This window comes from Tiliqua scincoides, chromosome 2 (genome assembly GCF_035046505.1).
Source record: "Tiliqua scincoides isolate rTilSci1 chromosome 2, rTilSci1.hap2, whole genome shotgun sequence".
Lineage (NCBI taxonomy): Eukaryota > Metazoa > Chordata > Lepidosauria > Squamata > Scincidae > Tiliqua > Tiliqua scincoides.
Genome location: NC_089822.1, coordinates 216,968,501 through 216,987,934, shown reverse-complemented (window position 1 = coordinate 216,987,934; position 19,434 = coordinate 216,968,501). Strand labels below are relative to the sequence as shown.

Genomic DNA, 19,434 nt, shown 5'->3' with positions numbered 1-19,434 from the left:
TAAAGGTCTTGAGGCTTTCAGAAAAAGAAAACAAAACAAATGTTTATTAACGACATAAGGGTGGATTACATCAAACTTTTTATTTTGGTTTCAGGCAAGTTTTCTAACAAAGCAAATGAAGTGTTAGCTCAGTTTCTTTTTTCTGCACATGATAAATTCATCCTCACCATGTGCACCATGGGAAATATGGAGTTGGCATAAAATCCATAATAAAAAGATGAACCAGGGTGGCATATAAAACTACAGCCAAATGTGCATTGGTGAGTCCCTTTATTAAAAAGATGATGCTCTGTCTATGCCAAGATGGATTAAAATGACTTTAGGGTAGAAGATGAAAGTATTGTATGAAGGCCCTTTGGCAATAGGCAGGGCAAATGCTGACTGATCTAATCCTTGGGCTTGTCCAGAGTGGATTTTGGTTGCTACTTGTGTTTAAGTTCCGCACCAATTATTTCTGATGAGCAGGAAAATCGTGAGCAACATTTGCTTCTGCAACATGGACAAAGCCACTGAAGAAGAGCTTGTGCTTTCTATATTACTAGATAGCTAACAGTGCAATTTGAACTTGCATTGGAACAGGCCAGCCGGTGGGCCTGTGCTGTATCCAGCACAAGTTTGGGACTTGCTCTGGCTCAGCAAGGGGACGTAATTCACCTTACGCTGTATTGTGCTTGTATCTAGCACCCTAATTAGCAACTACTTCCTATGTGCAGAGCTAAGTGGACATGCGTGTTCATGCTTGGAATCTGAGGAGTGTATGGTATTCATTTGTATCCCAGTGGTGCCCATTAGCTGGAATGAGTAGAAAGCTGCACAGCAGTGTTTCTTAAACTGTCAGTCAGGATCCATTAGATGGGTGGCAAATCAATTTAGTTGGGACACCATTCATTTCAATATTTTATTTTTAATATATTGGACACTTGATGCTACTGTGGCACGTGACAACATTTGGGAAAATGTTACAGATCTGTACTTTAAACAGGCTACAATGTATATACTTTTAACAATAATAGTCCATGGGACCTAGGATTGCAGCCTAGGATTTTTAAAAATTTTCCTGCTTGATGATATCACTTCTGGTGGGTCCTGACAGAGCCTCACTCTAAAAAGTGGGTCCTGGTGCTAAAACTTTGAGAACCACTGTGCATGAATGGGCACATTTTCAACTTTAGGGATCCTGGACCTTTAACAATTGTATAGAAGAGGGAATTTCAGCAGGTGCAGCTTATCATCTCATAGATGACAAGCTGCGCCGCACCTGCTGAAATTCTCTCTCCTGTTCAAGCTCCAGGATCCCTAAAGCTGAGAGTTTGCCCACCCCTGCTGTACAGTATTGTGTGTCTGCTACACAACAGTAAGGCTCGCTTTCTGGCCAGGCAATGGAACGCGTTTTGGGAAGCAGCCTGCAGAGGTCAGTGTTCAAGTGGAAGTCTGGGCTGTGCCACACTCACAAAGAGGCTGATCCCTGCCAGGCGCTTCCTCCTCCACCAAGAATTCCTTGAAGAGGGGCAGGGCTGGCTTCCCTCTGGGCTCGCCTCAGCATGCATTGTGGGATCGGTAGTCTTTAAGGGGCAGGGATTAGCTGGCCCTTAAGGGAGGCAGGACTACAAGCCCTACAATGCCGCAGGGCAAAGGGCTGGTCGTTCCTTTTGAATGATTTCACTGCGGTTTGCATTCCCAGCTAGTGCAGCAGTAGCAGCAGGGCGCAGGAAGGAACCATGGTGTAAGGAGCCAGTGGATCGCAGAGGGCGCAAGGAGCCTCTCCGTTGCATGGCAGCCCGGGCAGGCTGCCCTGGGGGAGCGAGGACCATGGTGGCTGGAAGGGCAGCGTGGCTTTGAAGGCTGCAAGAAGGGCTGTGCCACTGGAGCCCTCCTGGTACGCGCTCTCCCTGCCGCAGCTCCCCCCTCTCGCCCCGTCCGCAAAGCCCCCTTCTGCAGCCTTGCCCAGCCCAGCCCGCAAGGATGTCCCTGGCCATGGAGGAGGAGGAGTACACCAAGCTGGTGATGGAGTCGGGGCCCGAGTGGCTGCGGGGCGAGATCAAGCGGCTCTTCCAGGAGCTGGGCGAGACCACCCGGGAGAAGATCCAGGCGGCGGAGTACGGGCTGGTGGTGCTGGAGGAGAAGCAGCAGCTCAAGCAGCAGTACGAGGAGCTGGAGCTGGAGTACGAGACCATCCGGACGGAGATGGAGCAGCTGAAGGAGGTGAGGGCGCCCCTCCTCCTCCTGGCCCCTGCCACAGGGGATCGGAGGGAACAGCTGTGTGCCAGCCACAGGCCTGGGGGTGCCTGGGGTGTTTCTGCGGGGAGGCAGGAAATGGGGGCTAGTGGTTAGAGCACCATTGGGACTCTCCATGGGGGTGGGGGGGAAGAGAAGCGTCTTCAGTTTCCACGTCTCTTGTGCGAGCATTTGCAGCAGCGGGGAATGGTGGGCAGCAGAGGCGCACGCCGTCTTTGGAGCGCTCCAGGATGCTCCAGACTGGAGCAGCTGCGGCGCGTGGCTGCCTCTGCCTGCCCAGGGCTTTCTGGGCTGCGTGGCGCCTGGCGAGCCCTTCCCCCCCCCTTCGGATCTGGCTGTCCTGCACCCAGCTTCTGGCTTCATCTCATTCGCACGGGACGCCTCGGTGCAGCCAGACCGGGGAGTTCACAGCCCAAGCCTATGTATGCCTACTCAGAAGCAAGTTCCATTGAGTCCAGTGGCGCTTATTCCCCGGAAAGTGTGGATAGGATTGCAGCCTCGGTTCGCCCTCCCCTTCTGCTGGCGTAATGCCGCGCAGCCCACCCACTCACCCACCCAACCCCTCTTTAAAGGGGCAGCAGCTCCGTCTAAACGCACCGTGCCCTTCCCATGACATCTGCTGCTATCTTCTTGCACTGCGGCGGATCGTGCTGGAAAGAGGATAGTTTGAGATGGATACACTGGAGATCGGGTGACAGTTTGCCACCAAGGACTGTAACGTTGTCTCTCTTCCCACTCTGTGGGGCTTTCACACCCATTGGATAATAACTTGTATCTCAATTTGCTGTTGAATGGCAGGGATGTTATACATGTAACACACACACACACACACACACACAGGAGAACATTGCTTTGCAAAGAGAATAACTGTCCTCATTCCCACTCAGTCTCCCCCCCACCAATAATGGGACAATGGGTGCTTATGGCTTTTAGTTGTTTGGATATAGTGACTTCTGTATAATTCATGTTGCAAATACTGCGCATGTTTTTCTGCTTTTCTAGGATTTAATGTTGGGGACATCTGTTCTCACATTCCACCTTCTTTTATTTGCGCAGCAACAAGGTATTGTGCCAATCCATGTAGTTCTTCTTCCTATCCTCTGGAAGGCGGCATGGTTAGGGTAGAGGAGGAGACCTGTAACTCTTCTGTTTTTCTCTGTCTTGCACAGCAGCAAAATAAGAATGTGAAAAACTGCTGGGTTACACGTGGCAGGCAGGGCAAGGGGATTAATTAATGGAGGGTGTATTGTTTTAAAGCATTTTGTAAGCTGCTTTGATTTTTTTTTTTCAAGTAGTGTCTAAGTCAGTGGTTCTCACGCTTCTAGCACCGGGACCCACTTTTTAGAATGGGAATCTTTTGGGACCGACCAGAAATGATGTCATGACAGGAAGTGACATAATCAAGCAGGGAAATTTTTAACAACCCTAGGCTGCAATCCTACCCACACTTACCCAGGACTAAAAGCATAAACATAGTAGCCTGTTCAAAGTACAGGTCTGTCACATTTCCCCAAATGCAGGCACATACCATGGTAGCATCAAGTCTAATATATTAAAAATAAAATATTGAAATGAATGGGGACCCACCTGAAATTGGCTCATGACCACCTACTGGGTCCTGACCCACAGTTTGAGAAACACTGTTCTAAGTGTAAAATATTGACTATCTCCATTGGGAAAATTTGTTGCATAAATTGGCATTATATGATGTGAATTAGAGGAAAAGGATGGTTAATCTCTTGGATATGGTTGAGGCAGATAACTGAGGGGGAGAAGCAAAGAGGGAGTATTCAAAGAAGCTGGAGATCTGCTTGCTCACAGTAACTTGCCTGCCAAAGGGCTTGTGCAGGGCTAATTTAAATACTTTCTTAATAGAGCAAAATTTAATCCCAATTTAATCAAATAGTGCAAATCCTTGTGCTGACACAGTGTAGCAAGGAAATCTGTTTTCTAGCAATGTTTTCAATATAGCCTGCACAGTTTAAATAACAGTGCAATTCAATGCAGTTCTGCATGAAAGGAAGTCTCATGGAGTTCAGTGGCTTTACTCCCAAGTAAATGTATCTAGGATTGCAGAAGGTAATGTTACTTCAAACCAGAGTACTATTGAGTACCCCTGAATCTATGTAAACTTCTTGGATCTTTGTTGGTCACTGGAAGTAAATGTCAAGACGCTACATAGAGTCATGTGGAAAATAATGTGGTCACTTGATTTTCCAACACTTTGATCTTTTTTCTCACTGTTTTCCAACCTTTTGTAACATGTCAGTGTGCACATGTGCATAAGTGCAGGAGACTTTTATGCTCTAGCTGGGGATGGAGATAGGGTTTCCAGGGGTTGGAAGATGGGATTTCAATGTCTCTTTGCCCTTTTCTATGACTAGTAGAACTGGGATATGAGAAAAATGAACACATTTCTATATGTTTTTCTCAGTCTACACAGATAACAGAATTTTTTGCTTTTGTCAGTGCACAAATCTAATTTTTTTTAAAGAGACAAACTGCAGACAGTGCATAGGTTTGATACAGGGTAATTGACTATGGGCTGGGCTAGGGACAATTATAGCTCTTTAGGCCTTTGTGACATTATGAAGGAATCTGGCCTTCATTAGTACTGACTGGATTGTTAACAGATATACCATGAGCAATCTCTGAAAGAACCCTTTAAGGCAGTGGTTCTTAAACTCTCTGGGAGTGTTTGAGAACCGGTAAGTCCTTGCAGGGGCGGGGGGGAGGAGGCAGCAGGGGTGGGGGAAGGCAGTGGCGCAATCCCCAGGATCGGGCCACTCAGGGGCTGCAGGGGCTTGGGTGCACTTACCCTAGCCTCCTGCAGCCTCCCCGGGGTGTGGGGAGCCTGGCGCGACTTCTGGCAGGGTTCCCCGCAGCAAGGAAAGTGGATGCGGAGCGATCGTGCCCTGCCCCCACACATCTACATTTCCTGCTGTGGGGAGCCCTGCCAGAAGCCGCTGCCTCCCCCCCCCCGCCTCTAGGCTGCCCCACCCCTTAAGGGGGCAGAGACCTGGGCCCTCAGGCTGGGACGTCGTGATGCCCCAGTTTAAATAGCACTGCTTTAAGGTTATGTAGATGTTGCTTTTGATTCAAAAACTTGTGTGCTTCCTCAGTCTTTCCATTCCGCCTACATCTCTGCTTGGAAGTAAGTTCCTCTAATTCTATTGGGACTTGCTCAGTCCGCAAGTAGGTCTGGTCTTGTGGTGCATTTTCAGCCTGCACCAGAAGAATCTTTAGTTCTAGCAAATATATGGCATTGGGGTCTATCTGAAGAATTCTTTCCATTAACAGAAGACATTTCCTTCATACTCATCGATTTTCACTGATATGCACTTCTTGTTGCAACTGCCTCTTGCCACCCTATTACAGAAAGTCCTCCAACCCTCAAGAGCAGAAGAAAGTTGAAGAGGGGAAAGGAGATTTGCAGAATTGCCCTTCCCTGTCTTGTGCAAGCAGACTTCTCTTTGTGAAAAAAAAACAAACCATGATCTATTGCTGAGGGTGTGAAGTAGACTGGTCTTCCTCTTAGCAAGCTGAGGCTTGCATGACAGTAATAGAGAACAGAACAGGAAAGATCTTTTCTTGTACTTCTTTAGTTTCTAAGACTAAAGCCACCATGTGCTGATCACTATGTATGCCAGTGCTATGATTGATACTGAAAGGGATTGGGTCAGAAATCCCTGAAGGATGAACTTGGTACAGTCTAAAAGCCATCAAAAGGGGACCTGCAGCATATCAGTACTTTGATAGACACAAGCAGGCTATGTGTGCAGATTGCTGTATCCGGTAACTCTGATGGTTTGAACTAAAGGGAATATAAGGGTGAGTTCTTTTCAAACATGTGAAACTTGCTTGGCAGCCTAAGTATTCTTAAAGAAATAAAGGGTCATTAGACAAGACAACCCAATTGCAAAGTTGTACCTACTTGTTTTGTGGTGTCACTTCACAGAATACTTCTCTACTGTTCGTGGACAGTCCTTTCCAAAAGCCTGTTACCTTAGCTCTCTAAATAGACTTGTGCTTGGTACTGAACCTTTTCCTTTTGTCTCTGATGTGTCATGTCTGACTTTAGATAGTCAACCTGATTGAAGGGACTCAGTTGTTCTTTTATTTTTGGAAAATATCTTATAATAATAGTAATAACAGATGTGGGACAGAAACAGTTAGCGCTCTAATTCTAGTGTTGACCTGCTGCTGCCCATCCCACTCCAGGACACCTTTCTTGACTTACGGGAATGAATTGTTCTCAAATTGGACTATGTGTGTTTCACCCAAGCAAGACAGGGTGAACTGGAAGGTATGACTCCTTGTTGAATATTTCTTTCAAGGTTTGATTTATTGTAATATGTTTCAGCCTTATTTTCAGTTATGTGGTATTGAGATGATGCCAGCTCAACCAGTAAACTAAATGAGCTGAATAATGGGCAGCCCAATCTGAACCTGTGTTGAACGGGGAAGCTGGCTGGCCTGCCCTGTATCAAGAGTGGGATTGGGGCCAGTTGCGACTCAACCTGGAGCAAGGGGAATTCATTCCCCTTACCCTGGGTAAAGCCACAGCAGCCCCAATGGGGCTACTTGGATCTGCGCCACCTCAAGAGGTGGTAACCCGGAGCAGCTCTGGGTCACCTGGGTCTGAGGTTAGGATTTGGCACAAGTACCAGACCCTGGTCCCACCGCTGCTCACCAGCAACCAGCTCATTGGCCCTCAAGCTGCCCACCCTCCCCCACCTAAAACTTCTCCATCCTGCCCTCCCCACGCCAACCTGGCTTGGCCAGCATGGACTTACAGGTCCACCAGCCCAGAGGGGCTTGGAGCAACTTCCATCCTCAGATGGTGGTGCGGAAGTGCTTTATGGCACTTTCACAGCACCTCTAGGCTGTCACAAGGACTTTGAACCAGTCCATCATGTGGTTGGGATTGCGCCCTTAATGAACCTAATCATTACATGCAGTGCTTTTTTTGTAAAATAAAAGGTGCAGGAACTCACAACTTGTTAATCTTTTATTTATTTATTTATTTATTTATTTATTTATTTATTTATTTATAAACCATTTTTATTGGAGAAATAAAATATTTTTTATGTGCTTCCCCCCTAAAGATGAACTTACTTCTTAGTAGACATGCATAGGAGTGGGCTGTCAATCTCCACATCCCCTTCCCCCTAGCTACTTTTTCTACACTTGGGAAAAATACTGTACAGGTGCACTTGTAGCGTGTAGTATGTAGTGTGGCACTACTTCGAGGAGAGGAAGCAGTGAATGGATTCCAAAAAATGGCTTACATGAGTTCCATGTAGTAAAATTACTCTAAGCAACTGTGGGAGTAAGAACAAAAAAGGAATTCTTACACGAGAGGGGTCCTTAGGTGCACATAGAAACAGCTACATTTGCAAACAAGCAATTCAATATGGTTTAATTCAGGTATCAGAATACTCTTGTGTCTTTGGGAAGGCGTTTGGCATGCAACTGTATGTTCTCTGCTGCCCTGAGCAGCTGCTGTGCATTGCTGGAGAGGAGCTGCAAACGCTGGCTGGCGGAGGGCATGCTTGTGGGGGAAGGATGAGGAGGATCTCTGGCAAGGCTGGACAGCATGTTGTACACACGTAGAATCCCTTTTCACCTGCCCTTAGCAGGTGAAAATGGGTGCAGATATATATCTCTGCCAGGATTAAGAGCCCAATCCTAGGTATGTTTACTCTGAAGTAAGTCTCATTCTAGTCAATGGAGCTTACTCCCAGGAAAGTGCCTAGGATTGCAGCCTAAGACCCCAATCCTATGCATGTCTACTCAGAAGTCCACTTTAGTGAATGGGGCTTACTGTGGATAGGATGGCAGCCTTAGAGTCTAATCCTGTGCCTGTCTACTCAGAAGTAAGTTCCATTATAGTGAATGGGGCTTACTGTGGATAGGATGGCAGCCTCAGGGCCCAATCCTGTGCCTGTCTACTCAGAAGTCAGTCCCAGTAGAGGCAGTGGGGCTCACTCCCAGGAAGGTGTGGAGAGGACTGCAGCCTCAGAGCCCCTCTTCTGCCTGTCTACTCAGGCTGCAAGGCTATGACACTTTCCCTGGAGTAAGCCCCATTGAACACAATGGAACTTACTTCTGAGTAGACATGCATAGGCTTGGGCTCTCAGGCTGCAAGGCTATGCACCCTTTCCCAGGAGCAAGCCCCATTGAGCACAATGAGACTTACTTCTGAGTAGACACGCCTAGGCTCGTGCTGCAGATTGGCACGGGGGCTGCACCAGCCAGCTTCCTTCCCCTCCTCCTCCACCAAGCCAGTACCTGGGCGTTCCGTGGGTGCCGCAGCCCATCTCCCTGGCTGGCTGCCCTGCGTTCCATTAGAAAAAAAGCCCTGATTACATGTTCCTACTGCTCAGCATTTCTGATTAGGCAAAGTCAGAGGTTTGGCAAATATGAATGTATGCTTTCTTCTGTGTTGTTCCTTTAGATGTTTCTAGAGGCTAGACATTTCTATCTAAAAAGGGGGAAATCATTCCTGTTGAAACTATACAACACTAGCTCTTACAATATCTGACCTTTAGAGTTGTCAGCACTTCTGGGTTTATAATGTCCTTCTTGGCTTATTTTTACTGCTTTGAGTTCTGGAGTTGTTTGCTGACTTCATTCAGCTGCTAGTGGAGATGGAAATACCCTGTGAAATGGATTCTATCTCTGCAACAACTCTGCCAACAACAGTTGGGCAGACACGACAAACTTTATATTTTATGTCTTTCGACCGGTGAGGGAATCCTAGGAAAAAGTAGCTAGAATTTGCACAGTTATTGTGTAATCTTCTTTGTCTGGGCCTGCCCTAACCTCTTAAGCTAAGAATACTTGTAAGAGTATTCCTATGCCTTAGGAATGTAGAAAGGGTGGAAGTGCAGCATTGCTTGAGAGCTGACTAATGGGAACCATAGCCATGTGAATGGCATCCCAGCCTATTCAGCAAATGTGTCTCATGCAGGGAAGCAGATGTATCTGCACTCACCACCTTGCTGAGCAAGCTGCACAAAACCAGTAACCTGCAGAGTAGAAAAAAACTTATGAACCCAGATCATGGATCATGTACCTGCATACACCTTCCCAAAAGACACTAGTAGGATTGGCCCTGCCTATTCTCTTTTATGGTGAATCATCTTTTTCTGCCTGCTTCAGTGCTTGCGAATATATAGATTGATATATGGATTTCCAGGAATGTAAGGTCTGAAAACTCTCAACTACCCCAAAAAAGTCCCCTTATTTCCAGGGTAGTTCTTTGCAGTTCTAGGAGATATGAGCCTTCTCTGTTAATTCTTCAGTGATCTCTGTTGATGGACAGCTTACAGGATGAAGGATCTTTTTTTGGTGCAATTCTAAGTTTGTCTGCTCAAAAGACCCATTATATTCAATGAGGCTCACACCCACAAAAGTGTGGATGTTATTGGAATCTTTATTTGAATTATTGGAATCTTTGGGCAGGAGGTCTGTTCTAGAGGGTAGAGCCTCCATTTGCCTGAAGACAACATCCGCAGGTCGCCAGTTTGAGGCCACTGGCACCGTGCGACCTTGAAGCAGCTGACAAGCTGAGTGGAGTTATTCCATCTGCTCTGAGCATGGGAGGATGGAGGCCAGAATGTTGCGACCAGATCAGAAAGAAACATCTGAATGTTGTGGTTTCTTGAAAGATAGAACCTTCTTTCAAATTGTAAAAATCCCTACGGGGATTTAATTAGCCTGCCTATGTAAACAGCCTTGAATAAAGTCCAAGGAGAAATCTGAGGACCAAGAAAGGCGATATAGAAATACCTGTATTATTATTATTATTATATAGCCAGGTGTTTCTGCAATTTGTGCAGTTCCTGATTTCTCCCTTCTCCAGAACATCTGCCCCAAGTTGAATGGTTCTGTGTCAGATTCAAGAATTTTTTGCTCATCCTGTTCAGCTATTCATGGAGGTGGAAACGTTTTATGAAATGAATTGCATCTCAAATGTTCAATAACAGCTCTGGTACACTGTGTTATTTCTTTCCATAGAGATGTCCTAGGGAAAACAGAACATGACCTCTTGCCATTTGACAGAGTTAATAATAATAATAATAATAACTTTATTTTACCCCGCCTTTCTTCCCGAAGGAACTCAAGGCGGCTTACAACATATTAAAAACATAATTTAAAAACAAAAACATATTAACACATCATAAAAAACAGCAGTCAGAATAAAAACTAGGTAAAAAGAGCATAGAGCAGCAGCAAGTCATAAAAGAATCAGGCCTGTAAAAATATTAAAAGATGTTAAAAGGCCGAGAACTCAGAAGGCTTGTTTAAACAGAAGGGTCTTCAGGCCTCGCCGAAAGGTCTCACGAGAGGGAGCCATTCTTAAGTCAAGGGGAAGGGAATTCCATAGTGTTCACTGATTTATTGTATTGACTCTTTATGTTATTGGGTAAACAAGATTGAAATTCTCTGCTAAAGAAAAGGCCTGTTCTAAGACAAATGGTGAAACATATGATGCACTAACAGCGCAATCCTAACTGTAGGTTAGGCTGGCACATGTCCCTTGCGCCAGCCTAGGAGGGTCAAAAACATGCTGTAAAACATGTTTGCACCTCCTCAGGAGGAACCCTCCGTGGCAGCTTCCCCCAGGTAAGTGGCGTTGGCAAGCTCAACTGACACAGAGGTGTGGGGTGGTGGGGAGGGCGGGCAGAGGGCAGTCCTGGGGTGGGCAGGCAGGTAGCAGGAGGCTGGGCTGCAATCTGGCTGTTATGCCAGATCCCAACCCCATTCCCCAAGCAGTGTGGCTTTTAGCCGCTCCACTCTCCTCGAACTTGCGCCACCACAGGAGATGGCGCAAGTCTGAGGAAACCCATAGGGGCTGCAGTGGCTTACCTTGAGGTAAGGGAAAGAATTTGGGCCACTTTGGGCAGCCTGTTCCAGCGCAAGATAGGATTGTGCCCTAATTCACTTAATTTTAACTTATGGATATTTTTTCATTATGTGCAGAATTTGGGATATTTTGGTAGGTTGGCAGAAAGTGAAAGGATCAAAGACACTCAGAGTGGAAGGCATTGGTAATGACAGGGGTTAACACCTTTGTGGTGGTTCAGAGTTCTGCAAGATACACACATTTCCTTCTGACCAGAGAAAATTCTTTAGCTGGCTCTTTTTGCATAACCATGAGGGCTAGAAACTTTGGGTGCAGTCTGAAGAAATATGTCATGCAGTTCAACTTTGTGACTATTAACTTGGTAAGAAATTTGGTATGTTCAGTGATTCTTAAACAGAGGTAAGTGTCCTGTAGTAAGGCTTAACTCCAAGGTAAGTGTGTATAGAGGTTGTTGCCTTTAAAACAAATGATCTGGATAACTTATGTGTGAACACAATTTCCATTGATTTCCATGATGCAGTATTATGTTTAACTTTCATTGAATTGCATATTTTTGTTTTGATTGGAAGAAAACCCTAGCTCAGTTTGAGATATTCAGGAACTCAGAGCTCTGCCATAATGCACACAGACTTTGCTTTTACTCACCTGTTAAGTGGGCCTATTTTAGACAGGCCTACTGACATAAATCAGGATTGCTGTACTTGTTTGAGGTTTTGTAGAGTCAGCTTTGGTTTGAAGTTAGTGACTGCATGGGGAGCCTAATCATTGACAGTCTTGCAGATCTGTAGAGGGGGAAAAAAAGAGACCTAACTTCAAAAGAAGGTATTGTCTCTGCATGGTGCTTTGATCTGTACTTGTGATGTCAGCTAGATTTTTGCTGCTGGAAGTGTTTAAGTAAAGCTGATGGTTCTCCAGAGCTGCTTTCTGATTGGCTAGCAAACCCAGTGGGTGTTATTTCCATTATTAAATCTTTTTGCGCACACGGGTTAATGATACAATGTATTATTTATTTCTACTGTGCAGGAATGTGAAGTAGTAACACAGAGACACGAGAAACTGATGGAGGAGGCTGGAGCCTTCAAAGTTATCCTTAATAAAAATCCAAATCCCTAATAAATTTGAAGGTAGTTGTTAGGAAAGGGGTTGTTACAAAGTTAAAAAACAAACAAGCAAAAAACTTACATCAGGCATTTCTCTACCAAAGTTAAATACTTTTCAGCCTTGTTGTGAAGGAAAATGAACAATTACTCAGTTGTTTATTTCAAAGTCACCGTTGACTGGTCATCCTGCTAAGAGCTGGGCTTCACATTCAACTAGATTATTTGGCAGAGTCTTTTCTGAATTGTACCACTGTATTTCTTATTTTGAAACTCTTCCACATTTAAAAAAAAAAAAAAAACCACCACTGCATTTAGAAAACTAGCAGATGAAGAATGGTTCTAGACCACTAAATATTCTGGGACTGCAGCCCTGTACATATGTACTAGGGAATGTCTCTTTGAGCTCACTAAGATGTTCTTTAGATATGCACAGGATTGCACTGTCAGAAAACAAGACTGCTTTGTGCAGTTAAACTTAAAAAGATAGAAATGGACCAACACATGTTGACGTCTAAGGGCCTAGTCCTACCCAACTTTCCAGTGCTGGTGCAGCTGTGCTGGTGGGGTGTGCGCTGCATATGCATATCTGCGGTGGGGGGGGGGAATGGGACCATCATAGAGACCTCCTCAAGGTAAAATAATGTTTGTTCCCTTACCTGGGGGTGCATTGTAACTGAATCGGTGATAAAAAATTGGATAGGGTTGGGCCCTCTGATACAATTCCAAAAGGTTCATTAACATGGTGCATTGTGTAGTTCTCCTCCAGAGTCCCCACTGAATTGCTTCTGTGAAGTCTCAGTCATGTTGTTATTTATTTACAAATAAATTTCAAGTGAATTTCACAGTGAGTTGTGCCCCATGGGTCAGATATATCTAAGGCACCACAGATTTTCTCCATGAAATGATTGCTTCAATTTGACTCTTTAAAAAAGTAGCTATTGGCATAACTTATTTATTTTTTAAACATGTTTCAAATGAAAGTGTCCAGTTCTTTCATATGCTCCAGCTCTTCTTGTGCAAGAAGCTGGAAGAACTTGGTTAGACTGCATATGATATTGTGGAAACCTTTTTTTTTTTTTTTTTAAATCCATGGGTAACAATCCAAATAAGAAAACTGTCCTTTCTTCTTTCCTCCCATCTTGCCCTTCTGCTCCTTGAACAGTATGGCTAGTTGTTCCCTGCCATGTCTCCTGACATGAAGGAGCGGGTCAGAAAAGGTTTTTGGAGAGAAATTGGTGCTGCAGTCCAAGAAGAACTGAGAGGAAATATTGAGAACTGCAAAAACCTTTTAATAGATTTCAGATTCAAGTTTTTTTTTTTTTTTTTTAACAAACTTTAGCTACCTTTATTGCATTTGGCCATTCTCATTAGCAACCACTTGATTAACCCCTGCCCCCAATGCCTCCAGCTCACTTTCAAAATGACCTACAAAAATGGGGATTGGATTGAATCAAATACATTTCCTCTGGAATGTGTTACCTGAAATGACTTGTAATATCAGTGCTGAACATTAAAATGATGGGTTTTGTTTTGGTTTTTTTTAAATCTTCTTAAATTTTAGGGTTATTCCACTGTGCTTGAATTTATATTGGATCTTTTTCATAAGGTAAAACCTTGTGATTTAAGAAATGCCTCCTTAACAATGGGGGAAAGGAGCAGCTCCATGTGCACCCAGTGAATAGTTTCACCATTTCCTTTTCTGTCCTCCTGCATGTGAGGTTATGACTAATCGGTTACACTGCAGGGCCATAAGGCGACTTCCAGTGGGTGATTCATTCTTCAGGCATTCATCTGCGCCTTCCTTCTCCCTCCATGTCTGGCAGAATGCAGAGCTGTGTTTGTTCAGAGTTTGTAACCGGGCAACGGAAGAGCAAAGCATGGATTTGGAATATGATCTATGAAAACTTTAACACAAGGAAGGGATGCAAATAAACCTTGGCATCTTAGTAATTCTCACAGCTTAGCAGGAAAAAGAGAGAGTTTCTTAAATATTGTATAGCGGAGGGTGAAATACATATATTTCAATTAGCTAGTTCATTTTCCAATCCTTCCAATATAGTATGGTGCCTGCATTATAGCTTGTGATGAGATCCTTAGTAGTGAAAAACTGCTGATTTTGTTGTTAAGAGATGGGGGACTGATGTAGCAGAAGACAACCTGCATCCCCTAGGTTTCTCTTCTTGTTGGCTATTTTCTTGGGGGAGCAGAAGCCCTTTGCCAAAGGGATAGTCGCTTGTTTAGAGTATGAGGTGAGGGCAGAGATGTGTAGGATCCCCTGGGCTATAATTAAACTATTCACTCAACCCTAAATCCCCTTTGCCCCTCGATACACCTCCTACCCTGCAGTGGGTCACCATCTCTTTAGCTGGCGCAAGTCCAAAAAGAAGAAAGTGGTGGGGAGGCTGAGAAAATGGAGGTTACAATGTGGTACGTGCAGTTGCTGCCAGATCCACCCCCTTCCACAGCCACTGTGCCCCCCGTTCCTCCCTGTTTTGCCCCTTTCCCACCCTGTCCTGCCTCTCATGCTGGCTTACCTGCTTCAGTGGGTTGCCAGCAGTGGGATAACATGCATAGGAATGATTCAGCCTTTCCTCAGGCATTCCAGCAATGCATGAAGTTGAAATGTGCTTTATAGCTGCCTTATGGCAGCCAGTGTTTGATGGAATGCTAATTCCACAAGTGGGGCTACTCATTCAGATTAGGCTGTGACATATCCATACAAATCCTAATGTGCAGTGGTTCCCAAACTTTTTTGATTAGTGGCTCCCTTGACTTACTGAGCCATTGGCTATGGATTCTCATTAGGGCTACAATCCTATACATGTATAGGGTGGTGGGTTTTCATGAGGATTCCACAGTTTTCCTGGTTGGTTTTCATGGCTCCCCAGAGAGCCATGACTCATAGTTTGGGAACCACTCCTATAGTAGATCATGAAAATATGACCCTGTATGAAAAGTCATTATTGGCTAACGTCTGGGCATATGCCCCAGGGAATTTTTTTTCTTTCATGTTTGTATGTGTATCAAAGCATGTTTGTATGTGTATGTTCAATGACATGAATCTTTCCCTACCCTCCATGTATTCTGAGACACACAAGTAGATGAAACACTAAGGAGTTTTCTGCTTTGATTCTTGATGCATTGGTATAAACTGTATAAAATTTTCTTTTTTGCTGAGCTTTGAAGAATTGCCAGAACTGCATGTTCCCCCCCCCCCCCCCAAAAAAAACAAACAGCCAAACATAACTCATATAATTGAAGGGTTTGTGTTTGGCAATATGACTATGGAAGGTGTGAGCCCCACTGTCTGGTTGAATCAGCCACTCATCAGCCTATTTCAGATTTCTGTCAGCACAGTCCAATACATGTTGATTTGGAAGTAAGTTCCATTTTGTTAAATGAAGCTTACTCCCAGGTAAGTGTGTTTAGGATTGCAACCTTAATTTCACCTTGTAGTGGTATGAAAACTGGTTAGTTCATTAGATGTCGGCATGACTGTTGGCAAAGAGTACTGAAGATATAACCTGCACTGCGGCTGTCTTTACTCTGACAGTTCTGAAATGCTGACAAAAAATTATTAATGACCTTGTGGTTGACTGTAAAACTGATGATTGAATTTCATGCTGTTTTATCAGTCCTGTTTTAATCTGCATAGTTTTGGTCTCTATAATTTGTGTGGTCTGTGGTTATACAAATTAATAGACTCCTAGCCCAGTCCAGAGTGCTTTGCAGCAGCGGAATACACTTCCACTGTTGCAAAATGGCTGCCAACAGCATGCACTGATTTTTGTTACCTTTTTTTTCCAGCTTCCCTGCCCCTTTCTTCTCCTGAGATTTGTGCCAGCTGCAGAACTGGTGCAGGTCCAAGGAGACCCATTGCAGAGAGGGAAACTTATGGTAGGGTAAGGGGAAAATCATTCCCATTTCCCCTCTGAAGCATCCCAATCTGCCCCCCCCCAGCAGATACACTCTGCTCATTTTCGGCATCAGTGGGGAGGGGAGGATAGGCTTGGGTCTTCAGTTTTTCTAATAATTATATAGCACCAAGATAAGCAAATAACATAAGCCAGGGGTGCTCAATAGGTGGATCGCGATCTACTGGTAGATTGCGAGGCAAAATGAGTAGATGGGCAGGAGGTCTGGTCTAGAGGGTAGAGCCTCCGTCTGCCTGAAGATAACATCCACAAGGTCGCCAGTTCGAGGCCACCGGCACAGTGCGACCTTGAAGCAGCTGACAAGCTGAAGCCGAGCAATTCCATCTGCTCTGAGCGTGGGAGGATGGAGGCCAGAATGTGAAGCCAGATCGGAATGAAACACCTTGAATGTAGTGGTTCTTGAAAGAAAGAACCTTCTTTGAAATTGTAAAAATCCCTATTTAATAAGGGATTTAAATAAAGCCTGCCTATGTAAACCGCCTTGAATAAAGTCTTGAATAAAGACCAAGAAAGGCGGTATATAAATACCTGTTGTTGTTGTTGTTGTTGTTGTTGTTGTTATTATTAGATCACGGAGTGCTGACCCCCCCTTCAGGTGCCTCTGGGAGGAAACGCCGGGAGTAAGGCCCATTGTACTCAATGGGGCTTACTCCCAGGTAAGTGTGGCTAGGATTGCAGCCTCACAGCCTAATCCTAGGCATGTCTACTCAGGAGTAAGTCCTGTTATACTCAGTGGGGCTCAAGGTACACCAACATACATTGTACACATAAACGTTATATGTTTCGATGGTGTGAACATTGTAAAAAAAACTCTGGTAGATCTCCGGGCCTTGCTGGGTTTCAAAGTAGCTCTCGAGCCAAAAAAGTGTGAGCACCCCTGACATAAGCCATAGACCTGTCCCTGAGGAGCTTACCGTACATTCAGTTTAGCCTGGGAGAAGAACTGAAAGAAGGGGACAAGGGCAGGAAAGATGCACAAGAATTGAAGGTGAGGAAGCGCAGTTGACAGGATCAAAGCATGGCTTCCTGGAAGACCTTGCCTACTTTTCATGTTTGTGAACATAACTCACTTAAAGCAAATAAAAGTTCCAAGCTTGATCAGTAGCAGAATAAAGGTGCATTTTCTTTTCTTTTTCTGGGGCCAGGGCCTATTTCAGTAATTTGAGTCCTGCCTGCATCATTTTTACTGAAATGGACATTCATTCTGTATCTGAATGTTAACAGTAGGGTAAAAAATCTGCAGCTGAAGGGCTGGTTGCTGTCTGTGTAGGCGGGAGTGACTCAGCCCAGCAGAAGGGAGCAGGTTCCTAGTGGAGAGTGGGGGAGGAAGCTGTGGGACCCCTGAGTCACTTGGCTCAGTGGGGCCAGTCAAAATGTATTGGTGCGCTCAGTGTGGCTAGCAGCTTGTAATTCAGAGACCATTGCCTTAGCACATTGGAACAGTAATGGCAGATGGCAAATCAAGATGGCATACATTTAATGGCACCTAAATATATGAAAAAGAATGGCTCCTTGCAAAATGTTAGCTCTTCTTTATATCTTTTATCAGTTATGCAAGCTAAAAAAGCTCATATATGCCCCAGGCACTGTAAACATGGCATTTTTCTGTATGTTCTACAGGTGGAAGTTCAGGCACTGAGATTAAACAGCCTTCTGAGATGCATTTAGTGTGACAAAATGCATAAGAAAATGCAGCCTTTGTCTTGCTTTTGAAAAGTCTGTACCTCGGGGAAACCATTGTCATGTTCTGTTTTCTTAGAGAACAGCTCTGTTGATTTTTCTTTTATATTGGCATGATAAGCTTTATAATCTTGACCACATTTAACAGCTTTTGTGAGCCACCATTCAGGTCTCTGATAACAATAGGGATCTTTAATTTGAATGAACTGTGGGTTTTCAAGATGACTGAAATCCTGGTATTTAAATGCTTTGTGTATCCTATCGGTGTATGCCTGATCCAAAATAATTTATTTCTAAAGACAGTTATCCTGCCTTTCCTAACAAAATGAAAAGCCAAAGGTGGCTCAGAAAACATAAGCAATAAAATTACCAAACAATGAAGCAAGAAAATCAGAGCCTCAAAAACAACCACCAAGAGCCAATACAATAAACCCAGAGTAGGAAAACCAGATGTAAGGGCACCAGGTAAACCATTAAATCAATGGAAACCTTGCTGGAACAGGCCAATTTCTACACCTGTCCTAAATACTAACAAGGATGATCCTATCTCAAATAGTAGGGAATTCCACAAACTGAGAGCCACAACAAATTATTTATTATGAGATTTCTACACAGTCAGGTAGGTGTTATTGACTGGTTTGTTTTATCCAGGCATTGAGTCCTTCCCAAGGGCCTTGGATGCTTGGCTTGTGAAAAATAAGTAAACAAATATTATAGATACTGTCACAAAATGTAAGCTGTACCCAGTAAATCTGATTTTTGCAGCTCATTGATGGTCATTTCTGTGGCCCCTGTGCTGTTCAGGTGCTCTTCAAGGTATTTTGGAGTAGCACCGAGGGTGTCAATCATCACTCTCCTTGTTGTTTATGTACTGCTTTTCAACAGTGTGGTTCACAAAGCAGTTTACATAGAAATAAATCAATAAAGACCATGTTGTGAGATGCCAGTAGCTGTGGCTTAAATGGTGATGACACCCACTCTAGAGCCTCTCTAAAAGACCTCATGAGATGAATAGATCATGTAGTAGTGAGAGACAGTTTTTCAAATATTTAGGTCCCAAACTATTAAGGGATTTTAAGGTCATCAGCAGCAACTTGATAGTGCCTGGACCAGTACATGCAGCCAGAGAAGATGCTGCAAAGGGGTATGGCTTGGTTATGACCCTGGGGCTGGTTAATAACTGTAGGCTTTTTGCTAAATAGTTTGCTGTAAAGGTTGCAGGTGGTATCTGCAGGAGCCCCATTCCAGTGTGGGGAGGTGACTAAAGCCTTTCATGCTGTGGTCCTTTTCCAGATTGGACTTCCTCTTTCATGAAAACAAGCAGTCAAGGCCAATGCATGCTTCAGAACCTGTGTAGTGTGACCCTTGAATTTTTGCGGTTGATGAAATATAGAGGAATATTCCTTGAGTTGCTGGGACCCTTCTTGGTAGAATAAGAGAGACTCTAAAACTGATGCCGTTTTAGAGTGTGTGTATATAAATGCAAGTATACAACAGGTTGAGTAATTTGTTACAACTTATATGGTGGTGGAATTGTGATGGGAACCCATGCTGAAATGCTGAATTTGAACTCTGACTAAACCTTTGGTATAGATGGGGGCCTCTCCAT

At 44.4% G+C, this 19,434-nt stretch overlaps 1 protein-coding gene across 2 annotated transcripts in view; it reads left to right on the top strand.

Moving 5' to 3' along the window:
- The first annotated feature begins 1,662 nt into the window (after nt 1–1,662).
- The window catches only part of BICD2 (BICD cargo adaptor 2), a 113,889-nt gene continuing 96,117 nt past the window's right edge, over nt 1,663–19,434 (top strand). For both annotated transcript variants that reach the window (XM_066613440.1, XM_066613439.1), the window contains exon 1: nt 1,663–2,202. In XM_066613440.1, coding sequence (XP_066469537.1) covers nt 1,963–2,202 — 240 coding nt within the window. In that variant the 5' untranslated portion in view covers nt 1,663–1,962. The remainder of the gene's footprint in view (nt 2,203–19,434) is intronic.